Raw genomic sequence first — 26,219 nt, 5'->3', positions numbered from 1 at the left:
CAGACAGTATTTTCTTTGTACAGCTATTTACAAGTGAAAAGAGTCTCCCAAAAGCTTCTATGATGGTTTCTCAGTTGAATTTGTTTCTACTAAGACTGTAAGGTGCAGGCAAGGCAAAGGAACAGAAGAAGATACGGGAAAGGAAGTCGAACTAAGAAACAAAGCAGGATGGAGTGAGAAGTAAGGAGATGAGATTGAGCAGGCCCTAAAACAGAAAAGAAAAAAAATACTAATATTAAAGATCCCCATGTGTGCCACAATCAGAGCGCAATCATCAGAAAGAAAAGTCTCATAAAAAATAAGGAACTCTTAAAAATTTGCCACATTGTGTATGCCGACTAAAACCAGGATTGACATAGTCCATGGCACGAGGGCAAGACATTAGTTCATTTTAAACATCTAAAAATTGGATCAGAACACCAAACAGGTCATATCCAACAGAATCCCAACGTCCTTGTGGAAGCTTTCTGCATAATGACTTTACAGAACATGGGAAAAAAAAAATACAAGCCAACCCTTTAAAAGAGAAATAGACTATCAGATACAGGTCCTTATATGTAACTTGTATGTAACAGAGTGCAAGAATCAGGGTAGCTATAGCCTTCAATCAATCTGTGTAAGGATCACGGAGAGGATCTGGAGCTTTAAATGAGACGTTGAGCAATGTATAGTCTCATGCAACACAAGAGCAGACAGATCTACTCCTTTTATTCAGTCTTGTATCTATTATCTGTAACTAGAAACCGAATGCTTTCATCAACGGTGTCAAATGATGTTATTTTTTTCTTTTTAATTTAGCTTTATACCCTTGGCTGTGTCTCATAGTGTGTAGTGACAAATCCTGTTGTGACAAACTTTTTTCTTTTCTTTTAATAAGTCATGCTTGAAACTCTGACAAAATGTTCTGTCCATAGAAAGGCAAATTGCTTGTTTGCATCAATCTGCATTAGAAAAGTGCAAAGGACACACAGCTTATCATCCATTTACGCAATCACAGAAAACAAACACTTAAAAATAACCCTCTCAGAGAGGTGAAGAGAACACACACACACAAAATAAAAATAAAGCTACATAAATAAATCTACTTGTGCAGGCCTGCCTGTCCATGGAAATGAACGAAACAACAACAACAAAAAAACAGCCTTCATAAGAAACACGCTGGAATGAAGACGTAGCAAACTTCAAATGTTTAGTCTCCAAGGATGGCCTGCCTCCATCGAAGTCTGAAGTCAAAGCCGGGGAAACAAAAAAGATGCCTGGGGACGTCTGCGAGTGCAACATTTCACACGGCCACGTCATAGTGAGTGTAGCAGCAGCAAAGACATACGCTTCGGACACGACACGGAAAGATCTACAGTGTGCAACTACACATGCTGATGGAGAATCAGCAACTGTTATCCATACAACTGATCCTGGATCAACAGTCTTGCCCCCCCATCCCTTAATTTGTGTAAAAAATAATGAACTGAAGCAGCTTGTTTACTTCATGAACATGTGACACCTGAAGGTTTGGTAAAACCTGTAACACGATGTTCGATGCTCTGCTGTGGTGTGATGCTGAGAGTGAGTTCCTTTAATGTAACTCTCACAAACCATGTTTGAACAGTGGGGGGCAAAAGGGGGGGGGGGCAATTAAAGACGACCGATTCCAGCCGACAAGAAGCTTAACGCTGCTCACGGTAACTTGTATTGGGCCAGAATTAATCAGTCTTTTTTTTTTTTTAATTTGAAGGAATGTACTAGATGTGCGTGTTCTTGAATAGCAAAAAATAAAAGCAAAAATGCAAAGCAAAACACCAAGAATGAAAATGTTGACTGATAGAAATATAACAAAGTCAGTACAAAAAAAAAAAAAAAAAACCAGCAAAAAAAAGGACATTCACGTCTTGTGGCTTCACACTGGAGCTTCGTAGGAGAGAGTAATGAGCAGGGTGGGGCACTCGCTACTACAGAATCACACTCACTGGTCACTGTGTTGGTCCTGCACACTGATTGGCCAGCGCTAAGGTATGTAAGAAGTGGACGGGGCATCGTTAAGGTCCCTCTCTTCTCTCATGGCACGACTTTCATTTCCTTCATTCAACCTCTTCTTTCATCCAGTGGCCATCCCCATGTTTCGGCAAATCAGTGTTGTTTCTATTTTATGCGCTTTTCCTTGTTTTGGGTTATGGTGATTTTTATTTTATTATTATTTTTTTTTAATCTGCTGTGATTCCCAGCTGAGGCTTTTATTCCCAGCTGAGGCTTTTATTATTTATATTTTTACATTTTTATGTTTTTTTTTAAATAGTGATTCTGTCAATACCATTGCTTTTTGGGTAAAGAGGAAGAAAAAACAGCACATTCTTTGAAACTAGGTTTTTTTTTCCGGTTTTAAGGATGAACCCACTGTAGGAACACAAGACGGCTGAAAAAGTGACCAGGGATGAGCGTTGAGTCGACAGCACTACTTAAAAGCCGAAAACTCTCCTAAAAGAAGAGAAGAAAGCTTAGTGTTTAGAAGAAAAACAGAATGATTTTAAAATTTGACTGAATAAATATTTCAGCTCTGTCTGTCTGTGTGTGTGTGTGTGTGTGTGTGTGTGTGTGTTTACCATAGCCTCCAGCCTGAATAGGTGTTTTTGGCGAGGCGCAAGCGTACAGACTGAAGTCTTCCGTCTGGAAGCCAGCACGGTTGAGGGACGGTTCTGAGGCGCTGCGGTGGATTTTGGGTAGTGAGCGTGCCAAGAGCTCAATAGAGGCGAGGATCTGGCAGAAAATAACACACAGATATTTTATACATTCACACATCTTATAAACAGGCTAAAATCCTGTGCTCCGATTCACCTACTTACTTGTACCACACACTAAAAATATGTAGTTTTTTGTTAAGACATACATACTTTTGAGTGTGTAGCAAGAGTACACAAGTACTGGGTCACACTAACATCCTGTTATGAAAAAGACAGCTGTTGCCTCCTCAGCGCATTAGAGCATTTCTTCATTTATTAGACAAATTGTGACTTGGATGGTGAAATCCTACTCGTGTCTACACCTGTGACATTACAAGCTAGTTTTTAGCTATAATGGCAGGAAAAACACTTAAAACATTGTAAGATCATAGATTCTGAAGTGTTTGATTAGGAAAAAATTATTTATTCATTACATATTTTAATGGATTCTCAGTTAAAGCTTCGATTTTGGAAATGCACTCTGCTGTCATCTTGTGGTGGTCACTGGAAATGCAGCAAATAAAGTCACTGTGACAAATTAAATGTTATTCATCTAACAACAGATTGGATTAATAACTGAAGTCTTGGTTCATAGGAACAATAAATAACTGCAGTGTTGGAGTTCACCTGAACTCGCACTACAACATCCACCAGCTTTTTCCACGAGCTCTTTCATCAGCTAATTTTCTAAACAATAATAAGAAAAATCAGTGCAAAGTTGTGTAAAGTTACCTGAGGGAAAAGAGGTCGCTCCTCTCTTTTCTTCTTCAAGCAGTCAGCCATAAGTCTCTTCATGGCTTTGGGGCAGTTGCTGCGCACTTTGCTCAGGTCAGGGGAGAGGTAACCTCGGCCCACCATGAAGATGATCTACAGCAGGAGAAAGATATTAAACGTTGCGGAGTGCTGCAGCAGGGGATTCGGGTATACAGGCTGCTTGTTAGTGTAAGGAACGCACTTACCTGGTCTCTGTTGTTGATGTTGGAATAAGGCAATGCCCCTGACATGAGCTCATACAGGACGATACCAAAAGCGTAGACATCTGACTGAAAGCTGTACGGGTTCTTATCCTGCAGTCGGATCACCTCAGGAGCCTGCCAGAAAACAACTTTTTAACCAAAGAAGCAAAATGCTTATGTCTTCTTTATGACTAGTTCTTTAGAACTAGATGTGAAAATCCTAATTGAACACACACAGATTTAACATGAAGTCAGGAAAACTTTGTGAGGAAACCGAGTGAATCGCATACCTCTTTTTATCGCTAGTATTCATTAATGAAGTAAACCTTGTTCATACACGTTATTATGCATAGCATTCTTTAGGAGTGTCTGCTTATGAGCCTGTCAGTCTTTATAAAGGGGGCGTGGGATATGAGCCTGTCAGTCTTTATAAAGGGGGTGTGGGATATGAGCCTGTCAGTCTTAATAAAGGGGGCGTGGCATCGGAGCCTGTCAGTCTTAATATAGGGGGCGTGGCGTATGAGCCTGTCAGTCTTAATAAAGGGGGCGTGGCATATGAGCCTGTCAGTCTTAATTTAGAAGGTGTGGCATCTGAGCCTGTCAGTCTTAATACAGGAGGTGTGGCCTATAAGTACTGACAAAAAAAAACAACACACTTACCATCCACAGGATTGAGCCTGACAACTGCTCAAACTGGTGTGATCCACTCCAACGTGACTTCACTGTAGCCAGACCGAAATCACCGATCTTAACCGTCAGATCCTCATGCAAGAAGATATCTGTTAAAACATGAGGTTAAGGTTCATAAATTCCCGAACACAGATGGCTTTACCGGTTACCTTTTAATAAGGCAAACAATTCGGTCAGTGTGATCAGAATCAGAAAGTGAACAGTGTTGTGGAAAATAAAGTTCAGTCCTGCTGTACAGAAAGGATACTGTTGCTCTTCAGGTCTCTATGAATGATAGACTTGGCATGTAGGTAGCTGGGTGAAGGGACAAAAAAAATGTTGAATTATAACTTAAAACTTTACCAATATTAATTCACCAGTTAATGCAAGGTACACAATTCACTAATATTAGAAGTATACTGTATTGTATCCTACTACACATTAACAATTAGCAGGTCAACCCATTCCAACAACTCACTCCATGCCTTGGGCGGTCTGGCGGGCGATGTCGATTAGCTTGATCATCTCAAACTTGGTCTCAATAATGTGTAAGTGGTGGTAGAGGCTTGAGCCTTCACACCACTGTGTCACTATGGCCAGCTGTGGCTTGGTAGTGTAGCCCATGAAGAGCAGGATATTGACATGACGTGTTTTCCTGAAAGCAAAATGGACAAAAGAAAAGACGCATGCGGACATTCATATTTATGAAAAATAAAATAAAAAAGGATTCTGTAGAACTTGGTCTGCAGACTGCTTCACTCTCAATTCACACATATTTTATTGCTGCAAGTCGCCAGTCATTGTATTGTGAAGTCACCAGTAGGTGTTTCAATTAGAAATAGAGGACATTAGCATCAACGCATTTCATTCAATATAAGTGATCTGACATAATTCTTAAAAAAAAAAAAAGTGTCATCCATTTGCTATGCTTGTGAATGGCAAAGATCTGTATCCTGATCCTGAGTTTTGGTGCCAGTCAACTAAGAAGTCCATATAATTCAATTTACTTATTTAACCTTGATTTGGAAAACTGTGTTTTTACTCAGTATTATATATGTTGGACCACCAGATTATAGAATTACCAAGCTTGAAAAAGTGACCATAACCACAAGAAGCCTAAGCCAGAGTATAATCATCATTCAAACAGAATGGTTAAAGATAAGATTTAATACATTCTTTATGACCTTAGCAGAAACACATATCCAGAGGAACTTCTAATTTTATACAACAGAGCAGTTAAGAGTTTAGGGCCTTGCTCAGAGACCCAGCAGTGGCAGATTGGTGAATGTTGTATCACTCATAATATACTAAAGATAGAGGAGTCTCTGTCTTTAAAACATTCTAACTAGTAACTGGAAGATTTCTCGACTGCCAAAGAGTCATAACTGGGTTCACGAGAAAAGACCCGAAACCATCACCTGCTCTGCTGCATGTGTGAACATTATTAGGAAGATCAGGCACTAAATTGGCATGAGAGTCCAATATGCCTTACCTGAGGACCCCTACTTCATTCTTAAAGGCCTGTAGTTGCTGAGGAGTGGGAGCAGTGACATTCAACATCTTGACTGCCACGTCACCTGTGGGCAAAGAATAAAACCGTATGAACAGAAAATGACTTCGTCCCAGCTACATTTGAATCCACAATTACAGTGGACATAAGCTTCAGAAAAAATAAATCTTATCCAGGTTTGTGTGAAGGTTTCACCCCCCAAAGCAGAACCCGCATCCAAGTCTCCTAAAAGTTAAGGTCAACTGAATAAACGGACAGAATTAGGTGTGGCTTCTGCTTGATTGGAATGAAACCTTGCACCCACTCCGGCTCTTTGACTCCCCTGCATTAGCAGCTTTTGTTGTAGAAATGCTCAAATTTTTAAGGATTGTCATCACCAAGTAAATGAATTCAGGTCTGCCTTTATTTGTGACAGAAGAGTATTAATTACCGCATTTTACAAAAGATGTCTAAGTAATGAAAACTCTCAAATAAATCTCTACCATCAGCTTCACCAGAAAGTCCTCAGGGTAAAAGGCAATAACTAAACGTTACTGCATGACAACAGAGGTCAACTTTCACTAGTTAAGAGCATTATCCAAGGCATCTACAGGCATAGATTATTGAAGTGGAGAGGACGCCCAAGCGGGCACGAGGGAACGTCTACAACTCCAGAAAGTAACCCAACCTGAGAATAAAACCAGGCTCTCTGCAGCAGCAAGGTGGGAACACAAACATAGACGCTTTAGTACACATACCATGCCACTTTCCCTTGTAGACAGTTCCAAATGAGCCGGATCCTATCCGCTGACCCAGAGTGATCTGACCCTCTGGAATCTCCCAGTCATCGCTGGAGTCCCGTCGGCCCAATGTTTTCTACCACACCGCAATCCAAGAAATTAATACAGTCTATTGAATTATGGACCATAATTCAAATATTTGCTGTGCAGATACATTGCCTGAAAAAACTCCACTGCATGACATAAGTAGCGTAAATGTTGAATGTTTAAAAGTATTGTGGATCATGGTTCAGGTGGATGTGGAACCCCAGTGGTATCTCCTCACCATTTTATTGCGGTCCTCAGATGACGACGACGACGATTTGCGCTCCCGCTGTTGGCACGGTGACTTCTGTGGCACCTTCACATTGGTTAGGGAACCAGGTAAGGAGGCAGGGGGTGTGGCCGAAAGTCCAGTGGTGGAGCCTGAATAGTTTGTAGGAAGCAACAAAGAGTGAGAGGAAGCCTGGGAATCAGAGACATGCATATAAATGTTAAATTGTGTGTAAAGTAAAGTTAATGAGACACGTGAGGGGGTATATTCAGATCAGCAAAGGCCTTACAGCTTTTTAAAAAGAATTCAAAATGCTGTTTGAAAGGGACAAAAATAAGTCTGAGTTTAGCAACTCAGCACACAAAGAGTTACTAGTTACCCAGACCCCAGGTATTACAGGCTAACTAACTAAACCCATGTTGTGCTCATCCTGTGTTCTGGGTTGAAGTGGAACAAATATGTAAGAAGACTTAAAACAGTTCAGTGTGTACGTGTGTGTTTTGAAACTCATACCTCCATCAGACCTCTGTAAACCTTGATCACGAATTAAGTCCTAAACAGTAAGTGTAAATTAGCATCAGGCTTGTATCAATCATAACTTAAAAATAAATAAATAAAATAAAAAGAAAGAGTGGGTTCACTGACATCTATGTTGACTGGCTCGATTGTGTTGATATGGACATTGGGGGCTGAAGAAGAGCGGTCTCTCTGTCCAAACTGGTTACGGTGGTCTTCCTCTCCTGGCCGGAAACTTTGAGGGATGGGAATGGATTTGGACGGGGACACGCTTGTATGGCACAGTGACCTGGAGAAAAGGAAACACAAAGTGTATAGTTACTGCGATGGTTTAATTATGTTGGTTGAATACTGTTGGTCCTCATTCAAAATGAGTGATCTTACCCTGTGGAGTCAGATGGTGGGATAAATGGACACACCTCTGACACAGGGGTGGTGCCCTCTGAGGACACCTCTTCCTGAGTGATTGGGTGGTGCACCAGAAATTTGGATGTCAATAATAAACTAGAGAGAAAGAGAGAGAGAGAGAGAGAGAGAGAGAGAGAGAGAGAGAGAGAGAGAGAGAGAGAAGGAGCAAAACCTGTCAGACAAACAGTGGAACAACTCCACATTCAGTAGTCAGTTCCTGTCCATTAGTTCCTTTCAGAACTTTATCATCAGACTGCCAAAGTTCAGTCCTGTTACTTTTCCCCATGAGCACTCACTCAAGCTGGTCGTAGTTGACACACATGAGTGGCACCTCAGTGCTGCAGCGCTGGTGAAATTTGTAGCCACATGTCTGGCAGCGGAAGCCCTGGAAAAGCAGCTTCCGGCAGAAATCACAGAAGGCCAACGTGAAGAAGGTCTTCCTCACCTGCCAATAACAGTGTTAAATTTGGGTCAAGGGGTGCAATCATTTTATTAACTTTATTAACACTTAAAACTAGACTAAACATTATACATTTCCCAAACATAAGCCCATAACCCACTACCAGAAACCTCCCTGTTAAACCTGCATTAGGAAGCATGCAGCGGATAAAGCGGAAACCGTGTGCGTTGTGGAAAATTCACTCCACAAAATTACAATTTGTTTCCCAACTATAAATTCAACATCTATTCAACTCAAATGCATAAAGGCCTAGTTACATAAACGTTTTTGCTTACAAAGGTCATGATAAGCAATCGATATTGCTGAATGGAGGAAAACATTTACATGTCATAAGCTGAACCATTAATATGTAGGTTATGGCTATAAATATAACATTATGTGTAGTGGTTATATTTTGTTGTAGTGTCTGGCTCCTACCAGTGTGACACAATTTTAAAAGATGTTCCTAATAGAAGTTCTAATCATGATACATTCTGTACTTCCCTCTATCAAAAAAAGCATAAGGAATAAATTAAAAACCTGTGTAAAATGTTTTCCTTTCTTATGTAATGTTTCTAGGCATGCAGATAGTCTCTTGACTGACGTGCTGCCCTTCAGCTAAACAATTTGTGTAAATGCGTGTGTTTGGATAAAACCACAACAGAAGATAAACCTGCTACAGTACATAAGCCATGCTGGGTCACGTTTAAAAAAAACAACAATAAAAAATGAAAAAAATTAGAGGCGCTGAAATGTGGCTATTTATTTATTTATTTATTTATTTTTTGGCATATGTTAATTAGTTCTGCTACAGTAAAGCTTGTTTAAGGCCACTAAAATGCTGGGTGTGTTTAAAAATATAAAATATACTGTATATGGGACTGTATATCTGACTTATTTGTGTTTGTTCGTGTTTTAAAAGAAGAGACGTCCATCCCAGTTTAAATTAGTCTAAATGATGAAACGAAAATCTACTGTGATATGATATTGATATTTGCAAACCATTTTAATGGGTGAAATCAGATGACTGTTTTAAGGTGGTTCCTTTTAAGAAGCTTGATTGTCTGACCAACACAACTCTCACGATCCAAGACTGCAATGAGATGAACATTTCTAAACTTCAGCATTTCATAATTTTATTCAACTGCTATAACCAACATGACAGGTGTTTTATAACACCAGTAGAACCCCAGTGTTTATATGGTAGAAGTATTACTTTATGTCACAAAACACAATTGATCCACATTTTGCTCTCTACTCTAATGTAGAACACTTCAGTAGCCTAAGATAACAATTTAAGATACTCACAAAATTATGGGTTGTCAGAGGAACATTCTCTAAAACCTCAACATGAAGCTCCTCCCCAGTTAACCAAGAGATGTCTGTATCCCAGCCAATGGGCTTCTTCTCTCTGATCAGGGCAAAAAGTTTATAAGTAACCCTTTATTACACTGGCAGGCATGGTTAAAAGGAGTCATTTGCAAATCCTTAAATGTCTCATAAAAATATTAAACACCCCACCCCAAAACCTGCTTTTGTTATGTCAGCTATATTGGACACTGGCAAACTTGGCAAAAGGTGACAGTTTAGGTTTGTATATTATACAGTCAGTCATTCAGTATGCATGTATGTATGTATGCATATTAATTATACAGTTGTGCGCAAGAGTTTTTTGCAAGATGTGTACGATTTTTTAAAGAAAACATGAATGAGAAGGCAAAACAAATTTATTTTATTTCTTACAGGACTAAAGTTAATATGTAAGGCATAACAGAATGGTACAAGCAAACAAAACAGAACAAAAAAGAATATAAGGAATTAATCCCTGTTTCATACCTTTAGTTCTTAATATTGTGTATTGCCCCTGTTATAATTGTGCATGAGGTGCCCATTCTTGTTGGGAAAATGCCTCCAGTTCCTATAAATATTGTGGTTGTCTTGCACAAACTGCATGTTTGAGATCTTCCCAAAGTGGCTCAATGATATTGAGGTTAGGAGACTGTGATGGCCTCCAGAACCTTCAGCTTTTTCTGCTATAGCCATTGAAGGGTCAACCTTGCCTTGTGCTTTGGATCACTGTCACGTTAGAACAGCCAAGAGCGTCCTATGTGCACTTTTCCTGCTGTAGAATGCAAATTGTCTGCCAGTATTTTCTGATAATATGCTGCATTCATATTGCCATCAAATTTCCCTGTGCCACTGGAGCTCACATAGTCCCAAAACATCAGAGATCCACCACCATGCTTTACAGTGTGGATGGTGTACTTTTCAATGTAGGCCACGTTGACTCCTCTCCAAATATAGTGTTTGTGACTATAAAGTTCAAATTTGGTCTCGTTTTGGTCTCATCACTCCAAATGACTCTGCTCCAGAAGCTGTGAGGCTTGTCTAGTGCCCCTTTTCCACCGGAAAGAATCGGGTGCTGGATCAGAGCTAGAGCTAGTGCTGGTTCAAAGTTGGTTCCATTGGCGAACCTTCTAAGAACCGGTTTGCCTTTCCACCGGCTAGAGAGCCATCACAGCGCTGAGTGTGACGTCACTGTATACGTGTCACGTGTCCCAGCAACGTTAGCGCAGCAGCGGCAAACACAAACACAATAACAATGGCGGATGTTGCTTTACTGTTAATGCTCATGGCTTTGCAAACCTACATTGGCATACAAACGTGGCGAATAAACGTGGCGTATGTGCAGCTCCGTGTAATCTTTATAAACGGAGGTTGTAATCGATAAAGTACATAACTTTATTTTATCGTTAACAGAAAAAAAATTAGCCTTAGCATGTAGCTACCTATTATCATGTGTGCTGATAATGTATCATATCACGGTAAAGTAAAAGTGTATTAAACATTAGTATACTTAAGGTACATTATCTAATGCGCTAACAATAGCCCTGCCCCCAGCTCCCACCCCAAGCGGTTCTTAAGTCTAGACCAGCAACGTTTTGGTGCTACTTAAGAACCACTTTTCCTGGTTCAGAGCCGGTGCTTTGGCGGTCGAAACAGAAAGAACTGGTTCTAAATTAGGCTCTGGCTCCGAACCAGCACTCGAACTGCCTCGGTGGAAAAGGGGCATAGGTGTTGTCTGGTGTACTAAACGTAGGTCTTTTTGTAGCATGGGCACAAGTACCTTTTGTGTTCAACTACCTTCTTATTGTGCTCCTTGAAACAACAACAAAACTTTTTCCAGAGCATCCTGTATTTCTCTCAAAGTTGTTTGTAGGCTTTTCTTTGCGTCCCAAACAATTCTTCTGGCAGTAGTGGGTGAAATCTTTCTTGAACTTCCTGACCATGGCTTAGTATCAACAGAACCTCTTATTTTCCACCTCTTTATCAGTGTTTGAACAGTACTGACTGGCATTTTCAAGTGTTGAGAGATCTTCTAATATCCATTTCCTGCTTTATAAAGTTCAACGACCTTATCACGCAGGTCCATTGGCAGTTCTTTTGTCTTCCCCATGGTGCAGTATCCAGCCAAGTCAGTGCATCACCTCATGAGTGGAGAAACTCACTGACTACGAGTCACAGGTGTGGAAACTTCACTTTAATAGCCATTTAAACCTGTGTGTGTCCACCAGTGTGTTTATAATGTGGCTAAACATTCAAGGATATGGAAACTTTTGATCAGGTTTGTTTAGATGATTTCAGTTATCATTAGGTTTGAAAAAGAATTCAAACAACTGTGATCATTAATGACTTCACGTGACCACTATCCTTAGATAAGAAAAAAATATTTTGCATCATCAGTCATATTTTCCAAAGACTTTGGAGCACAACTGTATATATATATATATATATATATATGACGTATCACACTGTACATTCCAAAAACCTGCCTTAGCATTTTTGTTTGCATATTTCCGGCATCAACAACCATGATTGGATAAAGACAGCATGTGACTGTTTTAAATAATAGCTTGTCTCACATCGGTGGGGAAAAATAAACAAGTCTGCCAGTAATATTTGAGTTAAGAGTGTGCATGCTTGTGTGTGTGTGTGTGTGTGCACATGTAGTGACGCTCTGTGTATTTACCCGTCCTGAATCCTGTAGACAGCACAGCATTCAGGGATCAGACCTCGCATCATCAGAGCCTTCTTTAACGAGTCCCTCACGGTCATTCCACAACGAGCTGGAACCTGAAGACACACAAGAAATCACAAGATCAGGAATTTTCTCAAACCATTTTTAAGTCTCAGTTTCTCTGCTCTAACCCAAAAGAGTCACACTGAGAAGCTCCTCCGAATAAAAGAGGTCACCTACATTTGTTCAGGGACTGTGGACTCACACCACTCTGCAATCTGGTAGAATATTAACCCACAATGTTCCTAATCCTTTATTCTTGTTTCAGGCTGATTAATATAACTAATAAAAAAATTTCCACCATGAATCAGATCACACCTTTGGAAATGCATGTGATGCAACAGCTGGGAAGGATACAAAAGCATCAAATCATTAAATCTGGTAGGCCCAGGTGACCGGGCTACTTATTGGTCCACCTAATTATGTCCCAATGTTCAGTTACTGCTCTGACACTAGCAGAAAACATTCATCAGGTTGAACAGTAGATTGTTTTTTTTTGTTGGATTTTTGTCCCCAATTTGCAATGCAATGCAACATTCTGCATACATGACCTCAGAGATGTGTACAAGTGGCCAGTTTCTCTTTGATTGATGGTAGAGAGAGAGAGGTAACTGAGCAGCTAAAACTCACCACTGTCCTCTGTTTATTTGGCAGAAAGACTCTGACGATGGGTTTCTGGGGCGAACGTGGGTTAGCACGGGTGGCGTCCGACGGGGTCTGCATCACAGCCAAGGTGTTGGGGGTTGCAGCCAAACTTTGGGTCACACCCAACCTGCCATCCAGTGGTGCTGGAGTCGGGGAGGAGCAGAACTCTGTGCCATTCCCAATAGCCTCCAGTAGCTGCTGCTCCCTCTGTTGCAAAGCATCGAGTTTGCTGGTGTACTCTTCGTAAGCCTGGGAGAAAGCAGGAACATGTCAGTACCCACAGATTAAAGAGTATGAAATGCATCCTGTTTTACATTGAGTTAGTCTGAAAATCTTGATGCTCTTTTTCTCAAAAATCAAGCTTAAACATTTAAAAAGTAGTTTGGAGTGCACAGCTAACTACAAATTGATCATAGATTTAAAGTACAGGTTTTACACAAATTAGTGATCTGGCATTAATGAAGATCTCAAAGTCATCTAAATTATCCATGCTGTAACAAAACCTCTCAACACCTTTGCTTTTCATATCCAGATAACTCACCTCCAGGTATATGGATGGAGGGTTGTGTTCACCACCAAACTTGTCCAGAAGTGCCTCTATGTGTTCTTGAGTCAGCTTAATCATCTGTTTGATATTCCATATCTGCAAAGATGAGAAATCAAGTTTCTAAATATTCTCAGGACTCTGAGGATTGTGCTTGAAGTTTTCCTAACTTTATTCTACATGCTTCATCATGGTGTAAAAGTAGACACTGGCCCTACACAGAGGACATAGGGCTTTGCTGATTAGCTCAGTGCTGTGAGAACTTCCAGACTCTCCGGCAAAGTGTGTGCTGAGCTTTGTTAGCTGGAACCTAACAAGACAACAGCAGCTCTGCAGTGAAAACAGTGCTGCCAAAGGGAGCAGTTTTGGGACCAGTCAGTCCCAAGAGACAGCTGGCAAACTTGAATTGATTTGTTTGTACGATTGTACGATCAGATAAACTGCTTTTGGGATCATGATAGAAGACAGGAAACATCAACTATCTTACCAGCATTAAATACTGCTTGTAAAACATTCTGCAATCATGATGGATTTTGCAGCAAGTAAAAGCCAAATATCAGCTTAAAGGAAGCAAACTTAAAGTACTGTCATGTTTTACAAGTCAAAACTTTTACAAGCAGAGGTTGGGCCTAATGATCCAGCATGGCTAAAGCCTGTAACCTAGACTCAGTCTAGCTTTGTGTATTCAGCATTTAATACTTTTGATAAAAAGCCAGTTTGCTCTGTTCTTTTCAAGGCAGTACATGATCCCAATTCATCTAGATGAACTGGCTCAGTCAAGTGAAAAACAAAATAAAAAAAAAAGAAAAGAAAGTAATAATGGGTTTCTTATAAGAGAATTTTAAACCTGACAGTCATGGTCACCTTTATTTACACTGCATTATATGACAATAAAAAATAAGTTTTTTTGACAGCAGGCCACACAAACTGAGCAGCAAGAACACCATTGCAAAAGCAGCTATGACCAAATCCACTTGCAGTATTTGCAAACATAAGTATGCAAATAGCATCAAGAAAAACGTGAGTGAGCTGTCCCCTAAAAATGGTCAACAAAAGCAGAGTCTAAATTAAATCCTAGTGTACTTCTAAACAAACTAATAAGATTATCAGGACTATTTTGTGTTGAGACAGTATGTGACGGTTGAGCTCCCACAAACATAGCCACAAAAAAGGGAACCCTCATAACAGATCCTAAAACATTGCACACTGCTACTCAACTAACACATCATTGAGAAATGCAATATTGCACATGGTCCTTGTTTTAGCAAATCAACTTGAGGCATGAGCTGTATTAACTGAAAATCCACCCTCCTTCACTCTTTACAATTAACACGTGAAACGAGTTGAATACACTGCCAGCAATGCTGTTTGTCTACCCACTGATAGTGGTGGTGCTCTAGGATCCTTATCTACATAAATCAATGATGCAGCAGAGCTTTAGTGATTTTGCTCTCTCACGTCATCATCTGTATATTCTGTTCAAACAGACACGGTTGCATCTTTAACCGTACATGCTAATACCACCGATTCGTCAGTCATCCTCTTGCCAATCACTAACTAGCTGAGTTAGGGCTCAGTGCAACTGCGTCACGAATCCGCGTTGCATCCTGGATCTTAAGAGTCTGATGTGTTCAGCCTCCACTCATTCTACATTGCATTTCTCATTAATAATAACTCGCTCAAAAACAAGAAAAAATAAGAAAATATGCACTCGCTGTGTCGTTTCTGAGAGAACGCCGAAACCTGGCTATCATCACTTATGTTTGTAATCACTGAATAGTTTTTTCCCCAATATAGACTATTGTATCTGCACTAGCAGTGTCCCCCTGTGACATCAACACAACACAATACCACCAGCTTCTCACAGGAATACCCAGAATTACAGCAGCAACCAACACGTTAACACCTGAAGTGCTGAACACATCACAAACAATTCGATAGAAACCGATTTAATATGTGGGAGTGAACATTTTCTTTAATGATGTGAACAATAACACTGCACTAGTAGCATGTGTTGTTCCAGCAGATTCATGTTAATGCAGTTACACACAGGCACCTGTAATGATGTAGCCACACACACACACACACACACACACACACACACACACACACACACACACACACGTCATGGCAAATGAAGGCCAGCACTGGCTACAAATTATTACATTGCCTGCAAACAGCACTACCTAAACACTGGGGGTCTGTTATAAACATGTTTGAAAACAATTCCTGAATAAAACTAAACACTTTATGAACGTTTTATGGAGCTACACAGATAAGGAATAAGGATGATGGTCCAAAAGATAGAATAGAGGAACAGGACAGGCTGCAGGTTTTTTTTTTTTTAAACAATACACGTATAAATAAAGCTGCCTCAGATATGGGTTTAACTAATAGGATGTGTTTCAGTGGAGCTCGAGCGTTAGCACGGATGCTAACAAGCGTAGCTACAGCTGCAGTGTGTTCACGGAGAAAATAAAGCGCAAAAAAAGCGACTGAAACCCGGCCAGGCCCCTGGAATAAACGGGCTAAAGGAACTAAAGCGGGGGGGGGCAGGGAAATGAAAGAACCTTTCTGTGAAGAACATCTCCGCGGATATAATTATGCACCTGGCCAGCTACATATAATACATACATATACACACACGCACATGCATTATATGTATACACACACACACACACACACACACACACACACACACACACACACACACAATGACCCCCCCCGTGCGTGTACGACAACAAATGTTAGTCAAAGCAATAATGTGTGTATGTGTGTATGTGTATGTGTGTGTGCGTGTGTGTGAATGTATATATGTGCATCATCTAGCCCCCCTCCCGTGCAAACGCATCCCCCGCGATCCATATTAGAGCCGGTGTTTCCTGAAGGTCTCCTCCATCCAGGCAGATCTCCCCCTCCTCAAAGCTGTCGTACCTCCTCGGGAATGTCGTGGCGATGCTCGGCCTCGGCGGACGCGGAACACGCCGTGCACACCGAGCTGAACCCCGCGCCCAGCGCCTCCAGTCCGGTCCCCGGATCCCGCTCCGCGTCGTGCGCCATCGTCTCTCCGTTAAAGACGGCCGGTGGAGACTCGGCGCTGCTCAACGCCGCCATTTTAAACTACGAGACACCGAGTGGGGAGAGGTGAAAAAAAAAAGGAGGCGAAGGAGAGAGCGAGACGGGAGGGGGAGACATTGTCAAGAAAAACGACGTGACGCTGGAAAACGAGACGTTGGAAACCCTGGCTACATCCCGGAAGTGTGTTTATACAAAACCAAATAATACAAATGTACGAGGGTTTAAAACCTTTTTTATTGTCATTTGACACAGAACACTAACACACCGTTGTTTTCTAAGTTCCAGAAAGGTTCCTGCAGAACCCTGAGTTTGTTCAATAACCCACAACATTCACATCATGCTGTCAAATGTTTGCTAAAAATAAGTAAAGAGACACATGCTGTTTTTGTGGCCCACGACAGAACATTAGCAGAAGGTTGAAAAAATGTTTTTTTTAATTAATAATAAAAGGCTCAATGATTTGTTTGTTTGTTTGTTTTTGCCCATAGTGGAATATTTCCAGAAAGTTTTCAATTAAAAATTACAAATAAATACAAATAAAAAATAAATGTAATTGAATTAAATAGAACATTCCCAGAACGTTGTAAAATGTTTTTTATTATTATTATTAATAATCAAAGAATCAATGATTTGTTTGTTTGTTTTACCCATAGTGGAATATTTCCAGAAGGTTGTCAACAAGTTTTCAATTAAAAATTATAAATATTATATAAAAAAGAATATTATAAAATATAAATATTATATAAATTTAAAATGAATTGAATAGAACATTCCCAGAACGTTGTGAAATGGTTCCCAAACATATAACTAAAGGAGAAACAGATGCTATTATTTGTTAATAAATTTAGAACGGTTCCAGAAATAGATTCTAAAATAAATACATAAACAAAGAGGAGCGAGTTGCTAATTTTTCTCAAACAGAATTTAAAAACTGTTTCTTTTTAACATTTCTTTAGATAGAACCAAACGGGAACCAAAAGCTTTTTTTTTAAACAAAACAGAATGTTCCCAAAGCAAAGAAGGTTCTTTAAAAGGGGGATGCTACTTTTTCAGAACCAAAATAGATCATTTTATGAAAGAAGAAAAAAAGGACAGACCAACGAGTTTTCAGAATGATATGAAATGGTTTCCATTTGGGATGGCCAAAATAATACTGTTGAAGAAATGTTCTATGTTTGGGAAGGTTAATTATAGTTATTTGGCAACTGAAAAGGAACATTGGATAAAGGTGGAGGAGAAATCAACACCAGACAATATAGAGATGACTTTCACACATGGCTTTGGACTAGGGGAGGAAATATTAGGTTACTTTCGTAACCCCGGTTCTCTAAATCATCGAGTGGAGAGATCCACCTATGGGAAGGGCATCCGTTCCTGACCTCTACAGAATCATCCAATTGCACCAAGTCTGGCTTGACAGACAGGAGCGCGTGCCAAAGTCAGGTAAGGTAACGCCCCTTACCCGAGTGCATAATGCACCTGCACACGCTGCCTTTCCTCAGTGAGCATATTCGGTTCTCATGCAGCAAGCGGGGCAAACTTGGTGGATCTCTCCACTCGATGTTTTAGAGAACTGGGGTTACGAAAGTAACCTAATGTTCTCTTTCATCATCTCGTGTTCGAGATCCACCTATGGGAGACATAGTTCCCCACTCCCCGGTTGCCCAATACACTCACAGCGAGGCCCTGTAAGCCAGAGTACGGCCAAAAAGGTGGTGCTCGGCACGTCACAAAGCAGCAGGCATAACATACTGCGCGGAAAGCACTTAGGCACGAAGGCCAGGTTAGGCTTAAGCCAAACCTTATCCCCGCTGAGCGAGAATTTGGTACACGAGGAATGAACCGTGTACCACGAGCGCATGCAACGAGCGCATGCAAATCACTGACACGTTTGGCAGAAGCCAAAGCCAGAAGCAGTGCCGTCTTGAAGGACAGCAGCCAGAGGGAGATATCCCCCAGGGGCTCAAAAGGCTGCTGGGCCAACACCTCCAGCACCATGGAGAGGTCCCAATCCGGGACCCACACTCCTGGTGACCAGCAGGGAGCGGCGCGCGCCCTTCATAAATCTACAGATAAGGGGGTGCTGTCCCACCGTAACGTCGCCGAAACCTGCGTGACATACAGTGATAGCCACCAAATAGAACTTAATCGTCAAAAAGGTCCTGCCACGATCGATAAGGTCCTGCAAAAAACCCAGAATATCAGAGACTGAACACAGATATGAGACGAGCTGGTGCTCCTTGCACCACGACTCAAACACACGCCATTTGCAATCATAAAGAGAAAGTGTGGAAGAGGCCTTGGCACTCTGAATCGTGGCAATAACACTGGGGGGGGGGGGGGGGGTAAGCCCCAGCGTGCTCAAATTTGCCCTCTCACGGGCCAGGCCCAGAGAGCCACCCTATCCGGGAGAGGATGAAAGTACTCCCCGTTCGCTTGTGCCAGGAGGTCCGTACGCAACGTGAGGGTCCACGGCTCCGCATATAGAAGAGGAATTATCTCCGCTATCCAAGGTGCCCTGGGCCACCTGGGAGCTATGAGGATCAGAGATAAACCTTGCACCGCGACCCTGGCCAGGGTCGGGGATATCAGGCATAGCAGAGGGAAAGCCTAGAGCAGCGCCTAGAGCAGCGCGCTGGGCCATGGATGAGCCAGGGCATCCACACTGAGGGGGGGCCACCCTGCTGAGCCTGTGGTTTCCCATGGGGTTTGTTGGTCCTGCCAGCATAGTGGGACTGGCGTCCCGCAGCAGGAGCGTTAGGCGGCCGCCCAGATGGCATCTGGCGCTGCGCCGGCTTCCTAGGAAGGCACAGTTTGAAGGCCTCATCCTCCTTCTTCTTATCCACGCAGCGCTGCTGCATCAGCGCAACGGCTCAGCCGAAAAGAGCCTGGCCCGGTTCAACCGGCACCCCAGCGATGCGACGCTTCTCACTATCAGGGAGACCAGATAGGTTGAGCCACAGCGCACGTTCTCCAACCACCAATAAGGCCATAGTGTGCCCACTCGCCTGGCCAGGCGACCCAGTGGCGACTCTCAATGGCGACCCAGTCTCCAGCTGCTGGCCCAAATCAAGCAGGAGTTCAGCCTGATATGTGGACAGCAGCGAGGAGACATTGAGAGCTCGAATGGAAAGAGCTGAGGCTTTATATGACGCCAGATGGATTGACGCGGAGAATCGATCCATCTTGCCCGGGAGGACGGGCTTGGGTTGGGCGAGCAGCCTGATGAAAGAGAACTGGATTACCCAGAGTGCTGTTATTAGAAGACGATCAAATTTGGTGGTAATAAATTTATTAATTACAGTGGAGGACTGTAATTAATAAATAAATAAATAACATTACTAATCTAACCTAGCTTTTCACTCTTATTAAATAAGTTTCTGTTACGATCAATTTTGGTGGGAACAGAAACGTATGCAAATGTTTTATTTCTTATTTAATAAGAGTGAAAAGCTAGGTTATATTAGTAATGTTATTTATTTATTTATTTATTGCAGTTCAATTACAGTGGAGGACTGGAAAATTTTTATTTGTATATTGTTTTAAACAACCAACATTTCCATAAATTTGCAAGGTAATATTTAATGCCATTTTATAACTTCCTATACAATGTTGTGACAATATTTTTCAACGGTATAACAGTATACATCTCTTTTTTAACCTAAATGTATATTCCCCTACTCCATATTTTGGATTTTAAATAAGTGTTACTTCTTTCTGTCATATTGTCAAGTTCATATAGGAGTGAAGTAGTGCAAAGGAGTCCTTTCTGATATCCGTAAAGCAACAGTGATTTTCCCAGCAGACATCACACTGCTGTGAAAAGCCAGGAGGCCAAGTGTCACATTTTCGAACTTCACAGAGATATGATGGTAATGGTCAGGTGTCCATAAACATTTAACCATATAGAGCAAGTTTTCTCTTGCTCCTGAAAAAACAGTTTTAAATCGCTGCTTGTCGTTCATCACCTGAAAATCACTCACTGCTTATCACTGCGGTTGTAGACATTCTTCCTTGGATAATTTTAGGACTAAGAACAGTTTACACTTAAATCTACATCCCTGAACATTAAATTATATTAGTTTGATACAATAGATTTAACCCATACTTAAGTTCATGTTAAAACAATAAGCATTTTTTGACTTGATAGTATGGTTATGGAATAGAAACAATTTATAATTGCACTATCCGGTGTCACAAAAAATAGGATTGTAAATCCATTGTGAATCTGGTTCCTCTCAAGGTTTCTTAGTCTTAATCTCTCTGAGATTTTCTACACAGCCATCACCTCTGGCTTGCGATAATGTTGATTTCTAAAAGTGCTAAATGAATAAAATCAAATGAAACATTCACTGCATCCCTGGTGAAGAAGTGCTTACTAAAGATAAGGGAATAGTTCGACTGTACCATTTAATAACAATACTAAAAATAGCCAATTTCTGCACAGGAATGTAACCTGGCAACCTGTAACTGACACACCATCAGGATTGCTGTAATAAACGTGGGAATGAATGCAATGAACCATTCAAGACGGGTTAATATCAAAGTGAATATTTTAATCCACAACAAAATGAGTAACACTCAAGCTGATAACTGAATTCTCTCCACTGCCTGCTGAGGATTCACATCTCTGCATTATCTGAAGCAGCAGAAAAACGGGACAGTCACTAAATCCAAACACATGAATGTCCTCTGAAATATGCAGGAATTCTTCAAAACTCCTGAAAAGGGGGGTCATAACACAGCATCTTCTTGCTTATTTTTTCTTCATGGCTCTCTTTCCTTCTCCTTTTTTGGGCTTTCCTTTGCCTCGCAGTTTCCTGAGACGCCGCATCTCCTCCTTGAAATCCTGGTGCTCGTCTCTGCAAGCGACAAAAAAAAGTGCATGCATATGAATGCAACTTTTACCTACGCAAGCAAAGGGTGCTTAGAGAACACAACCTACCTGAAGAGGCCCATGTATCTGAGTTTCTGGGTCAGGGAATAGTAGATCTTGTGCTGAGGGTACCAGTCGTACACCTCTTTCTTCTGTGCCATAGGCGGCTCTTTGAACAGCTGCACCACCTTCATGGATTTGGAGTCTGTAGGCCGCACCACGTCACCAAAGATGCGGGCACTGAGGCGAGCCATGCGCACGGCATAACTGGATAAATTTGCCATGGCTGTCTAAAAAGAAGACATGTCCCGTTAGCTCTGCACACATATATTTAGGGTCATTTCAAGCTTAATTAATAAAATGCACATGATAAAATGCAGGTGATTCCTTGAAACGTGTCCATGAAATGGCTTATAAGTCACTTGTTTCTGCTTGTTTACATGTTTTCTTTGAAAACAGTCAAGGTTGAAGTGTGTGTCCGAGTTACACAACAGCTAATAGCACCTGAGATACAACACAGCCTCTAAATCTAAACACATTTGCCGGTATCTTAGTAAGCTTGCTAAATAGTGAGAAAAGTGAAAAGTTTAATGAGCCTTTTTTAATCATGGAAAATTTCCTTGATGCTTCCTTCACTCATGTCTGTTGACAATAACAAGGACGATATCCAAGATTCTGACTGTTTAACAGGTTAGGACAGTTGAGAACAAATGTTTACATACATTTTACAACTTTGGGGGGATGTTTAGGTTAACAATCCTGCTGGAAAACTCGGTGGCAACCACAGTTTAACATTCTTCAGATCCTCCTTCTAAATAATGCTATCTATTTTCTGATGTGCACCAGTCCTTTCTCCAGTAAAACATTAACACAACATGATGCTTCCACCCACATGCTTTACATCCTGGACGGTGATTCTTCCGGTTTGTTCTATACATAGCACTACATATTATGGCCATATTCGACAAAATAAACACTCCTTCAATATACACCTACAAACTTTAGTCTGGCTTTTTTGGGCTTTACTTGTGTGACAGCCTTTCAGGTAATGTAGTACACTCTTAATGTTGAATTTATATACTTTGGTACCTAATCTCTGTTTTTGCTCAATATTTAGACCGTTTTAATCCCCATTATGTGACTGACGTCTTTTCACGGATTTCTTCTTCAAAATGATCAACCTGCACACCAGACCCCCTACCCATGTGTTTTTTAAACAGATATTACCAGTAGCTATCCGACCCATTCTAAAGATAATAAATTCTTCCCTTAGAACTGGCAATGTGCCGAAATCTTTTAAACTGAGAGATCTTTTGGTTTTAGTGATCAGTCACGCTTCGATTAAAAGGTGCAGGCTATTTGGTAGAACCTCAAATACAACAGGCTACAGCAGGGTTCATGGGCATAGAGTGTTTGGTGAACTGGGATGTCTGGATTCGGTCTGCTTACCTCCCTTACAGTCGCTCAGGTTTGCAAACTGTGGAGTGTTGGGACGCTTTACATCCCAGGAAGCCCTATAAATACTAAGGGTTCACACCAAACAAGGGAATCTGCTTTTAGCTATTATGCTGCCCGCAGCTGGAATCAGCTTTCAGGAAAAAAAATCACGTGGGCTAAAACATTAGCCACATTTAAATCTAGGCTCAAAACTCATCTGTTTAACTATGCATTTTCTGAAAGAGCACTGTGCCACGTCCAAACTGACTTGGAAGGCAATGTATAATCCTTTCCTCTTTTCAATTGTTTGAATTTTATTTTTAATTAATTTTTAAATTCCTTGTTTTATTGTTGTGAGTTTAAAAGTTTTTAAATTCCTTGTTTTATTGTTGTGATTATTGTTTTATGATTATTTTACTTTTTTATGTAAAGCACTTTGAATTACCATTGTGTATGAAATGTGCTATATAAATAAACTTGCCTTGCCTTGCCAGAGCCCCTGTCTGCACTTTGCAATGATTACGATCATATCTATCAATTTTTCTCCTCTCTGTCAAGCTATATATGCCACTCCTGAGCTCCCGATGTTCCGAGTTCCTAGCCTGATCGTCTCATCTTACTGAGTTACTTCGTCAATCCTGATGTTCTACCCGTGGTTGGAGTCTTGTCACCCGGTGGTCATCTTGCCAGGGATTGATCTGCATGGTCAACCAGTGTCTCATGGTATTGTTGTGGATGGAGCCGCCCTTAGACTGTCATGCCTTCTTTGAACCAATGTTGTGTCAGTCAGCTGTATAGTCCGGTCTTCATCAGCAATCAGGTCTGTGCTGAACTCGGAGTTTGCGATGACCCTTTAGTTCCTCAGGAGCTCTCAGTTGCACTATTATAAACTGTTTTAGAAATGACATTATTTACTGTAGATTGTCACCCAAATATGGATGAGGTTCCCTTCTTAGCCTGGTTCCTCTCAAGGTTTCTTTCTCATATCCTCTCAGGGAGTTTTTCCTTGCCCCGTCGCCTCCGGCTTGCTCGTTAGGGATAAGGATAGATATATAATATCATAAACAATATCATTTAAGTTAATCTTTTTTAAATGAATTTCAAACTTTAATTGTACATAATTTATTTATTTTTTATCACTATTATTATTTTATATTTATTTTTCTCTCTCGTCTGTTCTGGGAATTGTTAAAAGCGCTTTCTAAATAAATTGAATGTGAATATTAATGCCTTTAATTCCTTGTCTAATTACGTTTACTGTTCAATCACCATCAATACCAAACACCTCTTCACTCCCTATATAGGCGCCCTATATTTGCCTCGCGCACTAGGTGTCCAATCCGGAGCCGTTTAGGATTTAACCAATAACATTTAACTAAACAAGGTCTGAGGGTCATTCAACGGAAAAACAGAATTGCTTACCATTCAAGGAAACCCCGAACAATTAACTCCGAGATTAAAAAAATCCAAAAAGCTGTTGATAAATGTTTATGAAGGATACATAATAATGGGTGACTGTATTCGTTTAAACAAAACGCATTTGATAACTAGCTAAAATATGCTAAATGTAGCTAACCTAGGCATCTAGCGTGTGATTGGAAATTGTGTAAACAGCGCATGCGCCAACTAAGGCCTCTTATTGGTCAACAGGTGACCAAGCAACTTCCTGCGGTGTATGAGTCTCTCATCACTTCCGCATTTTTAGCAATTTTGTCTTTAGTTATTATTATTATTTTTTTATAATGTTGTTTTAATGTCATATGACTTTCCTTAACTAATGCTGGTAAATAATCACACCGACTACATTTCTGTTATGACGTGCAGGGTCAAAGATATCTGGAGGTGTTAACAACAACACTTCCTCCAAAACAATGTATATTCGAGATATTCGTAAATGTTTTCTGAACACCAAGCTGAAAACACTCGTGTGCGTTTGTGTTGTATGTGCTGATTTTATATTATTACTTAACGAGCTAATTTTTTTAAATATGTTGCAAGGATGCTGAAAAAGATAATGCACGCCTTTGTAATGACTCCGTGTAGAAACAGATTTTTTTAAATGGTTCCGTTTTGAAAAAACGTTCAAAATTGTTAGAAGCAACGGTTAGCTGTATTATTATCACCCTGAAAACAAAACAAATAAAATATAAATATGACAAACATTAATATTAATGTGCTTTGTGAAAACATATTTCTTCACAAAGGTGCCAAGGAGGAAAAATGATTAATATTATATATTATTTGATCATTTGTGACAATAAAACAGTATTCGCAGTATATCCATTAGCATTTGTCTTTCTTTCTTTCTTTCTTTCTTTCTTTCTTTCTTTCTTTCTTTCTTTCTCCGATATATAGTGAGTGAACATACAAGTTATTAAAGAAAGGAACACATTCAAAAAAAGCATAAATAAATAAATAAATAAATAAATATATAAATAAATAATGGCCAGATTCAATGAGTTTTATTTTTCTTAAACATACATGATTTGACACACCCTTTGCTACTAGAACATCTGTGAAATCTAACATACTTAAATATTTTATTACTACATATGTCAAGTCTTTACCTGATTATTTCCTCGCACAGGTATACAGGCTTTTGTACCTGACTGTTTATTTGTATGTCTGGTACTGAGAGCTGAAATTCCACACTTGTCCACTAGATGGAGATCTGTTCATGGGAACAAGTTTGCATTCACTTAAATCTTTCTATAGATGGCTTTCTACATTGGTATGAGCATCACGTTTTAACTTCTCTCACATTGAACGTATCTATTAACACGATTCTGGGGACAACAAAATTGAAAGAAAAAAAAAAAAAGAAAGGCAAAGAAAAAAGCCTGAGTTCAAGATAAGGAGCTTTCACACAGTGCAAGACAAATTGCTGTTGTTGTATCTACTGCGTTTCCAGATTACATTGTCTGGTATCCTAAAATGCTGCAAAGAGAAAAATAATTAAAATTCAGCTGTCAAGATGCCATTCATACCATTGCAGAGAAAATTACAGTTGCGTAGTTAAAATTCAGTTTTAAAGTGTGGAAATGTGAGCAGGGGAAGCTATTAGACCTACTTTTATCCGGACCTTCAGGGCAGAGATTATTCTAATGCCACATTCAATCTATGACTGCTTTGCCAAGTGCTGTGGGATGCTGAAGAAACAGATTTTATTTTTCCAGAACAGTATGCTGTGTCATTCTACAGTAAAGAGAGAATATATATAGTAAAGAGAGAATATATGCAGTAAATAAACACTGCTTTAAAATCCAAATTTGTTGGGTCTGTGTTCTGTGACAGAAACATTAAGTCATTTCAATTTAAAA

General features: G+C 40.3%; 2 protein-coding genes across 2 annotated transcripts; both read right to left on the bottom strand.

Annotated features, from left to right (window-relative positions):
* Positions 1-2,368: 2,368 nt before the first annotated feature.
* braf (B-Raf proto-oncogene, serine/threonine kinase) lies at positions 2,369-16,775 on the bottom strand. The gene is made up of 19 exons (XM_027151552.2): positions 16,443-16,775; positions 13,506-13,607; positions 12,950-13,213; positions 12,272-12,375; positions 9,550-9,652; positions 8,099-8,247; positions 7,779-7,898; positions 7,524-7,683; positions 7,392-7,431; positions 6,891-7,030; positions 6,584-6,701; positions 5,829-5,913; positions 4,815-4,991; positions 4,605-4,651; positions 4,328-4,446; positions 3,671-3,802; positions 3,444-3,578; positions 2,595-2,748; positions 2,369-2,469 (listed from the first exon to the last, which is right to left on the bottom strand). The coding sequence occupies exons 1-19, from the start codon at positions 16,620-16,622 to the stop codon at positions 2,447-2,449; spliced, it is 2,352 nt and encodes a 783-aa protein (XP_027007353.1). The 5' UTR covers positions 16,623-16,775; the 3' UTR covers positions 2,369-2,446.
* Positions 16,776-21,121: 4,346 nt separating this feature from the next.
* On the bottom strand, positions 21,122-24,523 carry mrps33 (mitochondrial ribosomal protein S33). Its single transcript, XM_027151094.2, has 3 exons — positions 24,322-24,523; positions 21,532-21,752; positions 21,122-21,448 (listed from the first exon to the last, which is right to left on the bottom strand). Exons 1-3 carry the CDS (start codon positions 24,322-24,324, stop codon positions 21,343-21,345), a joined length of 330 nt encoding a protein of 109 aa, XP_027006895.1. The 5' UTR covers positions 24,325-24,523; the 3' UTR covers positions 21,122-21,342.
* Between the last annotated feature and the right edge of the window lie 1,696 nt (positions 24,524-26,219).

Source organism: Tachysurus fulvidraco, chromosome 19, assembly GCF_022655615.1.
Source record: "Tachysurus fulvidraco isolate hzauxx_2018 chromosome 19, HZAU_PFXX_2.0, whole genome shotgun sequence".
Taxonomy (NCBI): Eukaryota; Metazoa; Chordata; class Actinopteri; order Siluriformes; family Bagridae; genus Tachysurus; species Tachysurus fulvidraco.
The sequence above is the reverse complement of the archived record's forward strand: the minus strand, read 5'-3'. Positions and strand labels throughout refer to the sequence as shown.